We start from the raw sequence: 18,480 nt of genomic DNA, 5'->3' as shown, positions 1-18,480 counted from the left end.
TTGAGAGGAAAATTCATTGCTTTAGATGCCTACATTCGAAAAACAGAAAGAGAGCGCATCAACAATCTCACAAGCCATCTTATGAATTTGGAAAAAGAAGAACAATCTAAGCCTAAACTCAGTAGAAGAAAAGAAATATCCAAAATCAAATCAGAGATCAATGAAATTAAAAACAAAAGAATCATTCAGAAAATTAATGAAACAAGAAGTTGGTTTTTTGAAAAAATAAATAAAATAGATAAGCCATTGGCCAGACTAACAAGAAATAGAAAAGTAAAATCTCTAGTAACCTCAATCAGAAATGATAAAGGGGAAATAACAACTGATCCCACAGAGATACAAGAGATCATCTCTGAATACTGCCAGAAACTCTATGCCCAGAAATTTGACAATGTGAAGGAAATGGATCAATATTTGGAATCACACCCACACCCTAGACTTAGCCAGGAAGAAATAGAGCTCCTGAACAGACGAATTTCAAGCACTGAGATCAAAGAAAAAAATAAAAAATCTTCGAACCAAAAAATGCCCTGGTCCAGATGGCTTCACACCAGAATTCTATCAAACCTTCAAGGAAGAGCTTATTCCTGTACTGCAGAAATTATTCCAAAAAATTGAGGAAGAAGGAATCTTCCCCAACACATTCTAAGAAGCAAACATCACCCTGATACCAAAACCAGGAAAAGACCCAAACAAAAAGGAGAATTTCAGACCAATCTCACTCATGAATATAGATGCAAAAATTCTCAACAAAATCCTAGCCAATAGATTACAGCTTATCATCAAAAAAGTCATTCATCATGATCAAGTAGGCTTCATCCCAGGGATGCAAGGCTGGTTTAACATACGCAAGTCCATAAACGTTATCCACCATATTAACAGAGGCAAAAATAAAGATCATATGATCCTCTCAATAGATGCAGAAAAAGCGTTTGATAAAATCCAGCATCCTTTTCTAATTAGAACACTGAAGAGTATAGGCATAGGTGGCACATTTCTAAAACTGATTGAACCTATCTATGACAAACCCACAGCTAGTATTTTACTGAATGGGGTAAAAATGAAAGCTTTTCCTCTTAGAACTGGAACCAGACAAGGTTGTCCTCTGTCACCTTTACTATTCAACATACTGCTGGAAGTTCTAGCCAATACAATTAGGCAAGACAAGGAAATAAAGGGAATCCAAATGGGAGCAGTGGAGGTCAAACTCTCCCTCTTTGCTGACAACATGATCTTATACTTAGAGAACCCCAAAGCCTCAACCACAAGACTCCTAGAAGGCATCAAAAAATACAGTAATGTTTCAGGATATAAAATCAATGTCCACAAGTCAGTAGCCTTTGTATACACCAATAACAGTGAAGATCAGAAGCTAATTAAGGACACAACTCCCTTCACCATAGTTTCAAAGAAAATGAAATACCTAGGAATATACCTAACAAAGGAGGTGAAGGACCTCTATAAAGAAAATTATGAAATGCTCAGAAAGGAAACAGCAGAGGATATTAACAAATGGAAGAATATACCATGCTCATGGATGGGAAGAATCAACATTGTTAAAATGTCTATACTTCCCAAAGCAATCTACCTAATCAATGCCATACCTATCAAAATACCAACATCGTACTTTCAAGATTTGGAAAAAATGATTCTGCATTTTGTATGGAACCGGAAAAAAACCCATATAGCTAAGGCAGTTCTTAGTAATAAAAATGAAGCTGGGGGCATCAGCATACCAGATTTTAGTCTGTACTACAAAGCCATAGTGGTCAAGACAGCATGGTACTGGTACAAAAACAGACACATAGACACTTGGAATCAAATTGAAAACCAAGAAATGAAACTAACATCTTACAACCACCCAATCTTCGATAAACCAAACAAGAACATTCTTGGGGAGAAAGGCTCCCTATTCAATAAATGGTGTTGGGAGAACTGGATGTCTACATGTAAAAGACTGAAACTGGACCCACACCTTTCCCCACGCACAAAAATTGATTCAAGATGGATAAAGGACTTAAATTTAAGGCATGAAATAATAAAAATCCTCAAAGAAAGCATAGGAAAGACACTGGAAGATATTGGCCTGGGGAAAGACTTCATGAAGAAGACTGCCAGGGCAATTGCAACAACAACAAAAATAAACAAATGGGACTTCATTAAACTGAAAAGCTTCTGTACAGCTAAGGAGACAATAACCAAAGCAAAGAGACAACCTACACAATGGGAAAGGATATTTGCATATTTTCAATCAGACAAAAGCTTGATAACTAGGATCTATAGAGAACTCAAATTAATCCACATGAAAAAAGCCAACAATCCCATATATCAATGGGCAAGAGACATGAATAGAACTTTCTCTAAAGATGACAGACGAATGGCTAACAAACACATGAAAAAATGTTCATCATCTCTATATATTAGAGAAATGCAAATCAAAATAACCCTGAGATATCATCTAACCCCAGTGAGAATGGCCCACATCACAAAATCTCAAAGCTGCAGATACTGGCGTGGATGTGATGAGAAGGGAACACTTTTACACTGCTGGTGGGATTGCAAACTAGTACAACCTTTCTGGAAGGAAGTATGGAAAAACCTCAAAGCACTCAACCTAGACTTGCCATGTGATCCTGCAATCCCATTACTGGGCATCTACCCAGAAGGAAAAAAAATCCTTTTATCATAAGGACACTTGTACTAGACTGTTTATTGCAGCTCAATTTACAATCGCCAAAATGTGGAAACAGCCTAAATGCCCACCAACCCAGGAATGGATTAATAAGCTGTGGTATATGTATACCATGGAATACTATTCAGCCATAAAAAAATGGAGACTTTACATCCTTCGTATTAACCTGGATGGAAGTGGAAGACATTATTCTTAGTAAAGCATCACAAGAATGGAGAAGCATGAATCCTACGTACTCAATTTTGATTTGAGGACAATTAATAACAATTAAGTTTATGGGGGGGAATGCAGAAAGAGGGATGGAGGGAGGGGGGTGGGGCCTTGGTGTGTGTCACACTTTATGGGGGCAAGACATGATTGCAAGAGGGACTTTACCTAACAATTGCAATCAGTGTAACCTGGCTTATTGTACCCTCAAAGAATCCCCAACAATAAAAAAAAAAAAAAAGAAAAAATGTCTATACTTCCCAACGCAATCTACCTATTCAATGCCATTCCTATCAAAATACCAACATCGTACTTTCAAGATTTGGAGAAAATGATTCTGCGTTTTGTATGGAACCGGAAAAAACCCTGTATAGCTAAGGCAGTTCTTAGTAATAAAAATAAAGCTGGGGGCATCAGCATACCAGATTTTAGTCTGTACTACAAAGCCATAGTGGTCAAGACAGCATGGTACTGGTACAAAAACAGACACATAGACACTTGGAATCAAATTGAAAACTAAGAAATGAAACTAACATCTTACAACCACCCAATCTTCGATAAACCAAACAAGAACATACCTTGGGGGAAAGACTCCCTATTTAATAAATGGTGTTGGGAGAACTGGATGTCTACATGTAAAAGACTGAAACTGGACCCACACCTTTCCCCACTCACAAAAATTGATTCAAGATGGATAAAGGACTTAAATTTAAGGCATGAAATAATAAAAATCCTCAAAGAAAGCATAGGAAAGACACTGGAAGATATTGGCCTGGGGAAAGACTTCATGAAGAAGACTGCCATGGCAATTGCAACAACAAAAATAAACAAATGGGACTTCATTAAACTGAAAAGCTTCTGTACAGCTAAGGAGACAATAACCAAAGCAAAGAGACAACCTACACAATGGGAAAGGATATTTGCATATTTTCAATCAGACAAAAGCTTGACAACTAGGATCTATAGAGAACTCAAATTAATCCACATGAAAAAAGCCAACAATCCCAGATACCAATGGGCAAGAGACATGAATAGAACCTTCTCTAAAGATGACAGATGAATGGCTAAGAAACACATGAAAAAATGTTCATCATCTCTATATTTTAGAGAAATGCAAATCAAAATAACCCTGAGATATCATCTAACCCCAGGGAGAATGTCCCACATCACAAAATCTCAAAACTGCAGATGCTGGCGTGAATGTGGAGAGAAGGGAACACTTTTACACTGCTGGTGGGACTGCAAACTAGTACAACCTTTCTGGAAGGAAGTATGGAGAATCCTCAAAGCACTCAAGCTAGACCTCCCATTTGATCCTGCAATCCCATTACTGGGCATCTACCCAGAAGGAAAAAAATCCTTTTATCATAAGGACACTTGTAGTAGACTGTTTATTGCAGCTCAATTTACAATCGCCAAAATGTGGAATCAGCCTAAATGCCCACCAACCCAGGAATGGATTAACAAGCTGTGGTATATGTATACCATGGAATACTACTCAGCTATTAAAAAAAATGGAGACTTTACATCCTTCATATTAACCTGGATGGAAGTGGAAGACATTATTCTTAGTAAAGCATCACAAGAATGGAGAAGCATGAATCCTACGTACTCAATTTTGATATGAGGACAATTAATGACAATTAAGGTTATGGGGGGGAGGAAAAGCAGAAAGAGGGACGGAGGGAGGGGGGTGGGGCTTTGGTGTGTGTCACACTTTATGGGGGCAAGACATGATTGCAAGAGGGACTTTGCCTTCAATTGCAATCAATGTAACCTGGCTTATTGTACCCTCAATGAATCCCCAACAATAAAAAAAAAAAGAAAGAAAAAAAATTCAGCCATTTAAATATTTTTGGTTGTCATTAAAACTATGTGCCGGGGGTGGAGACAAGATGGCTGACTGAAGCCAGCTTTCTACAGAGGGTCCCGTCCAGAAGGAGAGTTAAATGACAGAAATTTAGCAAGTAACCTGGTGGATTTGAACTGCGCCAAGAGAGAAGGTTGAAGAACACACATCAACCCTGCTGAGGTGAGCTGCGACCCCAAGGATACAAACAAAAGGTACAAAATCTATCACCAAGTGGACGGAAGTCCCCTCCCCCATGACAACAGCTCTGAGTACCCCATAAACAAACGAGCAGAGTTCAAAAGTCCTCCCATTATACTTCACAGGAGAGACCCTCTAAAAACTGGGCCTACTTCCCCTACTAAGGTGCCATGGCATTCTCCTGCCAGGCATAAAACTGTGTAAAACTGTATATATTCTCTACCTGCAATTCTGAGCTCCCAGCACTCCCTCCACTCTCACTCTGAGTCTGGAGGCCTGTCTTCCAGGAGTCCAGATTCTTGGGTGATTTCTCGAGGGGTATGGACAGGGCCTGGACTAGAGCTGGCCAGTGCTGATTCTGTTGCATGAGAGTGAGGAGAGGATGGTCAGCTGAGAGGGAATCACACTGGAGCAGCTGTGCCCCGAGGCACAGAGCAGCACCCTTTTTGGCAACTATAGACGTCACCCCTGGATATTCTGGAGTCACACACCCTGCCTCTCTGGGCAACCAGAGGAGACTGGGCATCTTCTCAGGTGGCAAACATCGCGGAACAGATCTGGGATGGGAACACAGGCCCCATGAGTAAAGGGTTTGCCTGAGGTGGTACCAGCCTGGGTGGAGCGCGGGGACTAGAAAGTGCATGCGCAGATCCAGGAGATTCCCAGGATAGGGCTGACCCAGAGGACCGCTTTACTGAGCCTAAGATGCACCTGGCCCCCAGGGGATCATCAGCCTAAACAAAGGAGGGCAGGCAGAGTCTGGAACTGACAGATAACCATGCTGCGAATACAAACTACAGCAGCACAGACAGGGCCTGAGGCACAGGTTCTGGGAACTTAAAACAGCTTCTCTTCTACAGGGGAATTTAGCAGGGACAGAAACAAAATCCTGCAAAGCTGTTCTGTCAGTAGCATCAATCAGGGGTGGGGCTGGAACTGAGTGAACACTCCAGCCTCCCGAGGTGTCAGGCCTCACCTCCCTCTGCCAGATAGAGGCAGAGAGCAGTGGCCTGGCTGAGAAGACATAAATTTCCTTGTGATTTAGGCAGTTGCAAACCCCTGGAGTATCTGCTCATTGGAGGCAACTGGTTCACAGCCCTGTGGGGTTATAAGTGACTGAGTGTGACAGAGGTACAAGGTGGGGTGTGACAGAGGTGCATCAATCTTCCCAGACTAATCTATTTGCTGAGTGGATCCTCCTGACCCCACAGAGGACCGGAGCAAGTCATATTTGAGTTGTCGGCAGACCCCTGCAATCTAGTTGCCAGACATCTTTTAAATTTTCCCACCTGAAACAGGTGCTGATTGAGACAGCTGATTTGGACCTTTTGAACTGAGCCAATCGCCTGAGAACTATCCAAGTGGTGCCCTGGGTGTGTGGTTGTAGGAAGGTTTGATTTTCCTTTTCCAATTGTTACCTGTGGGAGGTGGGGTGACTTAATTGCTGGTATTTCTCCACAGATGAGACTTCAACCCAGAGTAACTGTTTCACTAGGGCTGAACAGAGACTAGCTGAAAACAAGACAGAGCCACTTAGCCCCACCATACCAAACACGTCCATATTTTCTCAGGCTGTAGCACTGTATGGGTCCTTGACAAAGCTCCATGAGAAAAGTCAAAAGGTGTAAAATAATCATGGGGCAGAATCAGTGGAAAAACTCTGGTAACATGAATAACCAGGATAGACCACCCCCCCACCAAGGAAAGATATGGCAGATATAACTGAAGATCCCATTCATAAACAGTTGGCCAAGATGTCAGAAATCGAATTCAGAATTTGGATTGCAAACAAGATTAATAGATTGGAAGAAAATTTGTAATTAGAAATTAGAGGAGCAATTCAAAAGTTGGAATTAGAAATTCAAGGAGAAATTCAAAAGTTGTCTCAAGAATCCAACGAATTTAAAGACAAAACTACCAAAGATTTTGACACACTGAAGCAAGAATTTGCAGTCCTCAAAGATCTGAAAAATACAGTAGAATCCCTCAGTCACAGAGGGGAGCAAGCAGAAGAAAGGATTTGTGACATTGAAGACAAAGCCTTTGTACGCTCCCAAACTCTCAAAAAGGAAGAGAAATGGAGAGCAAAAACAGATCATTCTCTCAGAGAGGTCTGGGATGATTCAAAGAAGGCTAATATCCACCTCATTGGAATCCCTGAAAGCAATGAAGTGGCTTTGCAAGGCACAGAGGCCCTTCTCCATGAAATTATGAAAGAAAATTTTCCAGACATGCCAAGATATACTGAAATTCAGATTGCAGACAGTTTCAGAACCCCAGCACAACTCAACCCAAATAATATATCCCCCAGGCACATCATAATTAACTTCACTAAAGTTAATATGAAGGAGAAAATTCTGAAAGCAACCAGACGTAAGAAAACCATTACCCACAAAGGAAGAATATTAGAATGACTGCAGATCTCTCTGCTGAAACTTTTCAAGCCAGAAGAGGGGGTCATCAGCTTTTAATCTCCTAAAACAAAATAACTTTCAACCCCGGATCCTGAATCCAGCTAAACTGAGTTTCATTTATGATGGAGAAATTAAATACTTTAATGACATTCAAAGAAATTTGCCATAAATAAACCAGCTCTGCAGGATATTCTCAGACCTATCCTGCATAATGACCAGTGTAATGCTCCACCACAAAAGTAAACTCACTCAGAAACGTTTAATCAAATTCCACCTTCCACAGTGGTGAAAAGATTAAAAATGTCCACTGTATTTTTGAAAAACTCAATACCCAAAATACTACCAGACTTATCAATATTCTCAATTAATGTGAATGGCTTAGATTGTCCTCTAAAGAGGTGCAGGTTGGCTGACTGGATACAATAACCCAGGCCGGATATCTGCTGCATACAAGAATCTCATATTACCTTAAAAGATAAATATAGACTCAGGGTGAAGGGATGGTCACCCTGACCATTTCAGGCAAATGGAAAGCAGAAAAAATAAGATATTGCAACTTTATTCACAGATACAATAGGCTTTAAACCAACAAAAGTAAGGAAAGATAAGGATGGTCACTTCATATTTGTTAAGGGTAGTACTCAATATGATGAGATTTCTATTATTAATATTTATGCACCCAACAAGAATGTGCCTCAATTTATAAGAGAGACTTTAACAGACATGAGCAACTTGATTTCCTCAAGCTCCATAATAGTCAGAGATTTTAACACTCCTTTTTCAGTGTTGGATAGATCTTCCAGTAAGAAGCTAAGCAAAGAAATTTTGGATTTAAATTTAACCATTCAATATTTGGATTTAACAGACATCTACAGAACATTTCATCTTAACAAAACAAAACAATATATTCTTCTCATCAGCCCAAAGAATACACTCCAAAAATTATCACATCTTAGTTCATAAGTCTAACCTCAGCAAATTTAAAAGAATAGAAATTATTCCTTGCATCTTCTCAGACCATCATGGAACCAAAGTTGAACTCAGTAACAACAGGAATCTGCATACTCATACAAAAACATGGAAGCTAAATAACCTTTTCCTGAATGATAGCTGTGTCAGAGACAAGATTAAGAAGGAAATTACCAAATTTTTGGAACAAAATGATAATGAAGACACAAATTATCAGAATCTCTGGGATACCACAAAAGCAGTCCTAAGAGGGAAATTTATAGCACTGCAAGCCTTCCTCAAGAGAACAGAAAGAGAGGAAGTTAACAACTTAATGGGACATCTCAAGTAATTGGAAAAGGAAGAACATTCCAGTCCCAAACCCAGCAGAAGAAAAGAAATAACCAAAATTAGAGCACAATTAAATGAAATTGAAAACAAAAGAATTATACAACAGATCAATAAATCCAAAAGTTGGTTTTTTGAAAAGATCAATAAAATAGATAGACCTTGGGCTAACTTAACCAGGAAAAAAAGAGTAAAATCTCTAATTTCATCAAGCAGAAATGGTAAAGACGAGATAACAATAGGCTCCTCAGAAATTCAAAAAATCCTTAATGAATATTACAAGAAACTTTATTCTCAGAAATATGAAAATCTAAGAAAATTGACCAATAATTGGAAGCACACCACCTTCCAAGACTTAGCCAGAATTAATTGGAAATGTTGAAGAGGCCTATATCGAGTTCTGAAATAGCATCAACTATACATAATCTCCCTAAAAAGAAAAGCCTGGGACCAGATGGCTTCACATCTGAATTCTACCAAAACTTTAAAGAGGAACTAGTACCTATATTACTCAACCTCTTCCAAAATATAGAAAAAGAAGGAATACTACCCAAATGCATTCTGTGAAACAAACATCACCTTGATCCCCAAATGAGGAAAAGACCCAACAAGAAAAGAAAATTATATAGTGATCAATATCACTAATTAATATTGATGTGAAAAATATTCAACAAGATCCTAACAAACAGAATCCAGCAACACATCAAACAAATTATACACCATGACCAAATGGGTTTTATCCCAGTCTTAAGGCTGATTCAATATACATAAATCTATAAATATAATTCATCACATAAACAAATTACAAAACAAAAATCATATGATTCTCTCAATTGATGCAGAAAAAGCTTTTGATTATATCCAGCATCCATACATGATCAAAACACTTAAGAAAATTGGTATAGGGCAGCGCCTGTGGCTCAGTGAGTAGGGCGCCGGCCCCATATGCCGAGGGTGGCAGGTTCAAACCCAGCCCCAGCCAAACTGCAACAAAAAAAATAGCTGGGCATTGTGGCGGGCACCTGTAGTCCCAGCTGAGGCTGAGGCAGGAGAGTTGCGTAGGCCCAAGAGTTAGAGGTTGCGGTGAGCCGTGTGACGCCAGGGCACTCTACCCGAGGGCGGTACAGTGAGACTCTGTCTCTACAAAAAAAAAAATAATAATAAAAGTAAAAGAAAATTGGTATAGAAGGGACATTTCTTTTTTTTTTTTTTTGTAGAGACAGAGTCTCACTTTACCACCCTCGGTAGAGTGCCATGATGTCACATGACTCACAGCAACCTCCAGCTCTTGGGCTTTCATGATTCTCCTGCCTCAGGATCCCAAGCAGCTGGGACTACAGGCGCCCACCACAACGCCCGGCTATTTTTTGGTTGCAGTTCAGCCAGGGCTGGGTTTGAACCCTCCACCCTCGGTATATGGGGCCGGCGCCCTACTCACTGAGCCACAGACACCACCCAGAAGGGACATTTCTTAAACTGATAGAGGCCATCTACAGCAAACCCACAGCCAATATTTTATTGAATGGAGTTAAATTGAAATCATTTCCACTCAGATCAGGAACCAGGCAAAGTTCCACATTGTCTCCACTGCTTGTTAACATTGTAATGGAAGTCTTAGCCATTGCAATTAGGCAAGAAAAGGCAATCAAGGGTATCCATATAGGGTCAGAAGAGATCAAACTTTCACTCTTCATAGATGATATGATTGTATATCTGAAAAAACACCAGAGATTCTACTATAAAACGCTTAGAAGTGATCAAGGAATACAGCAGCATCTCAGGTTACAAAATCAACACTCATAAATATGTAGCCTTTATATATACCAACAATAATCAAGCTGAAAAACAGTCAACGACTATTCCATTCACAGTAGTGCCAAAGAAGATGAAATATTTGGGCATGTAATTAACAAAGGATGTGAAAGATCTCTATAAAGAGAACTATGAAATTCTAAGAAAAGAAATAGCTGAAAATGTTAACAAATGGAAAAACATGCCATGCTCATGGCTGGGAAGAATCAACATTGTTAAAATGTCCATACTACCCAAAGCAATATACAACTTTAATGCAATCCCTATCAAAGCTTCACTGTCATACTTTAAAGATCTCAAAAAAATAAAACTTCATTTTATATGGAATCAGAAAAAAAACCTCGAATAGCCAAGACATTACTCAGAAATAAAAACAAAGCAGGAGGAATCACGCTACCAGACCTCAGACTATACTATAAATCAATAGTGATCAAAACAGCATGTCACTGGCACAAAAACAGAGAGGTAGATGTATGGAACAGAACAGAGAACCAAGAGATGAACCCAGCTACTCATAGTTATTTGATCTTTGAAAGCCAATTAAAAACATTCAGTGAGGAAGAGATTCCCTATTTAAAAAATGGTGCTGGGTGAACTGGCTTGCAACCTGTAGAAGACTGATACTGAACCCACATCTCTCCCCATTAACTTAGATCAAAAATTTAAACTGAAGACATGAAACTAAAAATACCAGAAGAAAGTGCAGGGAAAACTCTTGAAGAAATTGGTCCATGTGAATATTTTATGAGGAGGATGCCCTGGGCAATTGAAGCAACATCAAAAATACACTACTGGGACCTGATCAAACTAAAAAGCTCCGCACAGCCAAAACACAGTAAGTAAAACAAGCAGACTGCCCTCAGAATGGGAGAAGATATTTGCATGTTATGTCTCTAACAAAGGTTTAATAACCAGAATCCACAGAGAACTCAAAAGTTATTAGCCAGAAAAGAACAAATGATCCCATCTCAGGGTGGGCAGGGGACTTTAAGAGAAACTTCTCTGAAGAAGACAGGCGCACAGCCTACAGACTTATGAAAAAATGCTCATCATCCTTAATCATCAGAGAAATGAAAATCAAAACTACTTTGAGATATCGTCTAACCCCAGTAAGATTAACCCATATCACAAAATACCAAAACCAGAGATGTTGGCATGGATGTGGGATGTGGGAAAAGGGAACACTTCTACACTGCTGGTGGGAATGCAAACTAATACGTTCCTTTTGGAAAGATGTTTGGAGAACACTTAGAGATCTAAAAATAGACTCGCCATTCAATCCTACAATTCCTCTACTAGGTATATATCCAGAAGACCAAAATTCCCATTATAACAAAGATATATGTACCAGAATGTTTATTGCAGCCCAATTCATAATTGCTAAGTCATAGAAGAAGCCCAAGTGCCCATCAATCCACGAATGGATCAATAAATTGTGGTATATGTATACCATGGAATATTATGCAGCCTTAAAGAAAGATGGAGAACTTTACCTCTTACATGTTTACATGGATGGAGCTGGAACATATTCTTCTTAGCAAAGTATCTCAAGAATGGAAGAAAAAGTGTCCAATGTACTCAGCCCTACTATGAAACTAATTTATAGCTTTCATATGAAAGCCATAACCCAGTTATAATCTAAGAATATGGGGAAGGGGGAGAAGGAGGGGAGGGAGGAGGGAGGATCGGTGGGGGGAGGGTGATTGGTGGGACCACACCTACGGTGCATCTTACAAGGGTACATGTGAAATTTACTAGGTGTAGAATATAAATGTCTTAACACATAACTAAGAAAATGCCATGAAGGGTATGTTAACCAGTTTGATTAAAACATTTCAAATTGTATATAAAACCAGCACATTGTGCCCCATGATTGCATTAATATAGAGAGCTATGATTTAATTTAAAAAAAAAGATTATTTTTGTACTAACTGTTTGGGAGGAAGGGAAACTGGAAGATCAGTTAAGCGAGACTTCAGAAAGAGAAGAACCAAAAAACACTAACTGAACTTCTCAAAGAATAAGAAACCCCTGTGAGGAAGGCAGACAACTGAAACAGAAATTTGATCCATTGAGTCTCAGAGGCCAAAGCGGGAGAGAATTTGTCGGTGCGATGGTTAGCAGTACCCAGTATAATAGTCCAGAGAAGGCTGCAAATCCACCTGCCATTAAAAAAGCAATAATGATGAACACTACACATTGTCAAAGGGATTAATGCTGAACAGAGTACCCTTTCATCCACATTCTGCTCAGATGACATGCTTTCAACTTTTATTTCTTACGATCATAAAGGGGATCACTCAAATGGAGTCACTGTGACCTTCTGTGAAATTCTGAAAAAGGAAACAACTCCTACCTTTGTGTGTTCTTTTGAAGCCAAGTAAATGATCCAGAAAATTAACATACATAACAACATCACCAGTAATTTGCGAGCTGTGGCCTTTGGAAACAAAGTCAGTATCCTGTAAGAGAGGCCAGGAGAAATAATCACACATTAAATCAAACAAACACGACACAGCTTTGTACACTGGGTTCCTCCTCAGTGATTTCCAGAACAACGTGACGTTCTCCTGAGTTTTCACAAAGTTCCTTCACATGTTCTATTACAAATGAGAAGCAGAGTTCTTCTTGGAGACGGGGAACAGAGCCAGGTGAAGGAGGAAGGCCTGGATTCTGATTCTCAGGCTCATTCTTCAGGTGGAGAGTCACATCATGTCTCTGAGCCCTTTCTGTCATTGAGAACTCAGCGTGGACAGTAAGGTTTTAGTAACACCTTTGCATTTTTTTACTGGTTCCTGCTAATGAATCCTGGTCTCTAAGTCTCTCTGATAACACACACAGATGTACACACACACGTGTCATCTGGAGCCCTCTCTCCCTGGCCTTATCTGCCTCCAGAGGCTTCCTTATAAATCTCCCATTTATTTTTTTAGGAAATTTATTTCCACCTAAGGTCATCTCCTCTCACCAAAGTAATTAAACAGTGCCAAAAAGAGCAAGGGTTACAGCCTTAGAAAAACTTGGAATTAAGTGGCCAGAATTTTAGTTTTAGTTTTTAAAGCCAGAGTCCCAAAAGTATGTAGCAAAGAGCTAAATGATGGCAGTGTTTACCAAACGCATTTGAAGGAGGCCCACAGCAAAAAAAAAAAAAAAAAAAAGAAACAAACTTATATCAAATCTCAATTTAGGACAAATGTACACACACACACAAACACACTGAAACACACCCACACAGCCCCCAAGAGTCCCTCAAGTGATAGATCTCTAGAAATCATTCATTCTAACACTTTGTATTTTCTTATCCTAACTGTATATGATATACTGCGATATTTTCTGGTTACTCGATTTTATTCCAGTCTATTGTATTCCATTTTATAAGTGTGTTTTATGCCCCAATAAAATGACTGTCTCCTAAGGCAGTGGTTTAATCCAGTTCCTCATGTTGGGGTGACCCTCAACCATAAAATTATTTTCATTGCTGCTTCATAACTGTAATTTTGCTACTGTGATGAATTGTAATGCAAATACCTGATATACAGAATGTATTTACGTCACCCCTGTGAAAGGGTCGTTCGACACCCAAAGGGGTCATGACCTTTGAGAACCACTGTAAGGGGTTGCAAAATGCCCTTTGAAAAGCCCCTACTGCTGTACAGTTGTCCACTCTGGTCCCTGCCATTAGCCTGCCAGAAAGAGTTGGTTGGTAACCATACCTGTAGATAAATACTCTCTTCATATTCTTATATTTTCTCATAGGAATTACAGCTGTCCGGAGAGTCTTCTTGTTTAAAGCAATCTTTGCATTTATTTCAGGGTTGGAGTTTCCCGGCAAGCTTCGTTGATCAAAAGCTGAAGTGCTATTTGTGAGCACAGCTTGCCAACTGGAATCACAGACCTCCCCTTCAAAATATCTGATCCTGCTCATGCCACAGAGAAAGAAGCAAGAAGCCGGGAAAGAGCTCCGGAGTTTGCTTTTAGAGAGTGGGTCATCTACTCACGGCACGAGGCCATCTTTCACTGATGCTCTGCATGTTTATACAGAGAGCACACTTCCCTTGCTCATGGCTTTCCTTGCTGGTCACGTAGGACTAGGCACCTCCACAGTTACAGGGAAAGCAAATGAAAGAGGACAGAAGCCCTGGGCCACAGTTCCTGAGAATTCATTGGCCTGCTTCCCCTCAGTATTTGGAGTCCTTTCTTTGCACTCCTTTCCCTAGCGCTACCCCACTCACCAATCAAGCACTCCAACAGTGATAATTGAAATTAAATCTCATGCCATAAGCGGGACAGCCACAGGTCTAAATCCCATCGCAACCTCCGTATGTAATAAGGTAAGAGAGAACACAAAAGAGCATCATGACACCTGTTTGCACATGTTTGCTCGTTCGCGTCCTCTCTTACCTTGTTACATATGCGGATTGCAGTGTATACATTTACAGTGTGCAGTGTGGTGTTTGGAAATATACACACATTGTGAGACGATTACCACAATCCAGCTAATTAACATATCCATCGCCTCATATACTTATGATCTTTATCGGTATGGCAGGAGTGTATGAGATCTACCCTCTTGGCAATTTTCAAGTATACAATGCATTATTATTAACTTAGCCACCAAGCTAGGCAATAGATCTCCAGAATTTGTTTATCCCATCTAATGAAAACTTTGTATCTTTCGACCAACATCTCCCCATTTTTTCCTCTCCCTAATAAGGAGGCTTTCCCTTGATGGACACCACCTTACAGTAGCCGAACATGGTGGTTCTTTGAGTAGGACCTGCTAAGCTGGCTTTGCAAGCCACCTGCCCTCAGCGTCCACAACATCCTCCATCTGCCTGGCCTCCTGGCTGCTGACAGCTGTCATCCCATCAGCCTCTTGGGCCTGTTTCTGCTCTGTGCTGGTGTGTGCTTATGAGAACTTAGCAAGGGCTCTGTCTCGGGCTGGAGCTCCTGGTAGGAAGGAGCCCATCTCAGAGTGAATTCTTTCGGAAAGGTTCTGGTAACCTCAGATGCTCCTTTCTTCTCTTCAGTGTAGGATAAGGCTCTACCCAGCCTGAAAATGTACCTACCAATAAAAGCCTAGGCATCTGAGTGAAACTGCCAGTCATCAAAAGGGTGGGCCCCCTGTGTGTTGGGAACCCTGTGCAGTGGGCAGCCTTCTGTCTTTGGACTGCCACAGCACATAAACAAATGTGGCAAACAGGGTCCTCTCAAATGAGGTCCCACCAAATCCATCAAGGCACCATGCTCTCAATGTGTGTACTCATGCAAGTGCCTCTTAAGAGGACAAACCAAAGCCCCGGGGGTAGGGGGCTGGGGGATGAGGCTGCAAGTGATTAGTTGTGCCATCCTCTGTCCAATCTTTAGTTTTAGAAGGGCTCTAAATCTAGGTGTGTTGAGATCTGACCTTTAAAGTAAGCTTCTCTGCCATGGCAGTCTCCTGCATGCTTCACCAAGCCCTGGGACCCTCAGGTGAGTTTCTGTCCATTTTGGCACAGTTCCCAGTGCTCTCACTAATTGCCTGCATTTGTCCCGAGGGAATTGCCTGTGTTTGTCCCCAAGCAACTGTAGGGAGTTCTCAGTCACCTCTTGCTGATGGCTGCCTCTCCAAGACTTGGCTTGCAGGGTGCTGTGCAGCGCTGGTGCTGGGGGCCAGGCCATGGCAGGAAGGTAGGGAGCCTCCTCCTCTGGACTGCTCCTACCCATGTGGCTTAGTACCAACCGATTCCCCACTGTCAATTTGCGTCTGGGGTTTCAGTGGGAAGGCATGCAGCCCAGGCCTCCTCACTAAGGTCCCCACCATTGGTTTGCAACCAGGGCTTCTATGGGAATATTTGGATTGGAGTTGCCAGGGAGGTCAGAGGGACCCCCAGAGCCCCTGCTTCAGCATCTGAGTCCTGGACTTAAAAGAACCATTTGCTTTCCTAAGGGTTTCTTGTTAACCTGGAGCCCTTTGCAGTTTTGGGCAGGATTCTTTCCAATGTCCTCCTTTTTTTGTTTTCAAAAAGCACATTGATTGTACCCTACCCTAGGATGGACTTTCAAGTGTCTCAAAGGATTCTTAGCTGGTGTAGCTAGCAGAATGTGCAAGTTTTAGTTTACTCTAAAGCCATATTAACCAGCTGTGAACAGTTCATGCTAATTGCCTTGCCCTGGCTATGGGAACCCTCTAGCCAAACTGAGCTCCTAATGGGAAAACAGAGATTGTTGCTGACCCAGAGTCACAATAATGAGGAATTGCAGAATTAGTTCAGGCAGGACTTTCCCTGGCTCCTCCCATGGTGCCAAGATGGCCGCAGCAGCAAGGGTGCCTTCCCCCTTGCTGCAGGTCCCTCAGCAGTGGGCTGTGAGCATGCTCTAACCTACTATGGATCTGCTCCCAGGCTGTGGCCCCTCCCAAAGTCTCACCCCAGAGGGCTGTGGAGTTGCAATGGGGTGGGAAGATCTCATTTATCAAAAATCTTACAAACATAGATTATCCCTCTCATATAACAGAGAAAATGACCTAAAAGTGGGTAAAAAAAAAAATACTTTCTTACCCTTCAACCCCCCCTTACCCTTTTTGAGAACTAAAATCTACATCCCTGTCTCAGGTCAGTGATTGGGGGGTTTGGGGGGGAATGTCCTTTGTTCTTTGTGTCACAGGAGATAGCTCAAGGGAGTTGTCCAGAAGAGGTCTTGGCTGAAGATGGGATGAATCAGAGCCATCCCCTTTAAAAGCTCTGAAATTCTCAAGATGGCACCTGTGGCTTAAAAAATTAGGACGCCAGCCCCATATGCTGGAGGTGGCAGGTTCAAACCCAGCCCAGGCCAAAAACTGCAAAAAAAAAAAAAAAAACAAACAAAAAAACTATCTGAACTTCTGTTTAGAAGCAAGATGTTGGTACCTTAAGACAACAGTCTGACAACCTCCTGATTTGCCTGCAACTTAATAAACTTCTCTCTTCTTCCTCAAACTACTTGTCCTTATTCTTCTGATGCCCCTAAGGACAACAAATGTCAAACTTTCAGTAACATATATATCACAATCTCGTTATCCATCTATTGATGCACACTTAAGTTGTTTCCATATGTTGGCTATTGTGGATAATGCTGCAATGACTATAGAGATGTAGTTATCTCCTCAACATGCTGATTCTTTTCCTTTGGCTATATAAGAAAGTCTGACAATGTAGTTTGTAACTTATCGTAGAAAAAGTGCTACATACTTCATTGCTGAATTTTCAGTATGGTCACCTGGGAAGTACTCCCCTTCAGAAGTTATGCACAATGCCAGTGCGTAGTACACCCTTCAAAGCAATTTTGGACCTCTTCTTCTGAAATAGCCATTAAAACTATCATTGTATTACCCTTGATGTACTGAATGCCATCAAAATGTCTTTTTCTTAATATTTCCTTTATCTTTGGGTAAAGAAAAACGTCACCGGGGGGGCAGATCAGGTAGGGAGGGTATTCCAATACAATTATTTATTCACTGGCTAAAATGTCCCTCATAGACAGTGCTGTGTGTGATGGTGCATTGTTGTGATGCAAGAGCCATGAGTTGTTGGCCAAAAAGTTCAGGTTGTTTTAGTCTAACTTTTTCATGCCTTTTCAGTACTTCCAAGTAGTAAACTTTATTAAGTGTTTGTACAGTTGGTACAAATTTATAATGAATAATCCCTCTGGTATTAAAAAAAGGTTATCAACATAATTTGAATTCTTTATTTGGACTGACAGAACATTTTTGGTCATGGAGAATTGGCTAACTTCCGTTGTACAATTTGATGCTTTGTTTCAGGGTGATATTGGTACACCCATGTTTCATCACCAGTGATAACATGGTCCAAAACATCTTGCCTCTCCAAAAGGTCATGGCAAACTTTGACTCTCCTTTGCTTTTGTTCATCAGTGAACTAACTTCAGGACCATTTTTTGCATACACTTTTCTCATGCTAAGATTTTCGGTTAAGATTTCCCTGTTTCTCTATTAATGTTTACTTGGTCTTCCATGCTTGTCACAGTCAGCC

General features: G+C 40.8%; 1 protein-coding gene across 1 annotated transcript in view; it reads right to left on the bottom strand.

Annotated features, from left to right (window-relative positions):
* Window positions 1-16,177, bottom strand: part of LOC128588851 (NXPE family member 2) — a 28,126-nt gene extending 11,949 nt beyond the window's left edge. Inside the window, 3 exon segments of the mRNA XM_053595616.1 lie at window positions 12,828-12,933; window positions 14,185-14,388; window positions 16,017-16,177. Coding sequence (XP_053451591.1) covers window positions 12,828-12,933; window positions 14,185-14,388; window positions 16,017-16,177 — 471 coding nt within the window.
* Between the last annotated feature and the right edge of the window lie 2,303 nt (window positions 16,178-18,480).

This window comes from Nycticebus coucang, chromosome 6 (assembly GCF_027406575.1).
Source record: "Nycticebus coucang isolate mNycCou1 chromosome 6, mNycCou1.pri, whole genome shotgun sequence".
In the NCBI taxonomy this organism is placed as follows: domain Eukaryota; kingdom Metazoa; phylum Chordata; class Mammalia; order Primates; family Lorisidae; genus Nycticebus; species Nycticebus coucang.
Note: the sequence above shows the minus strand (reverse complement) of the source record. Positions and strands in the feature narration are given on the sequence as shown.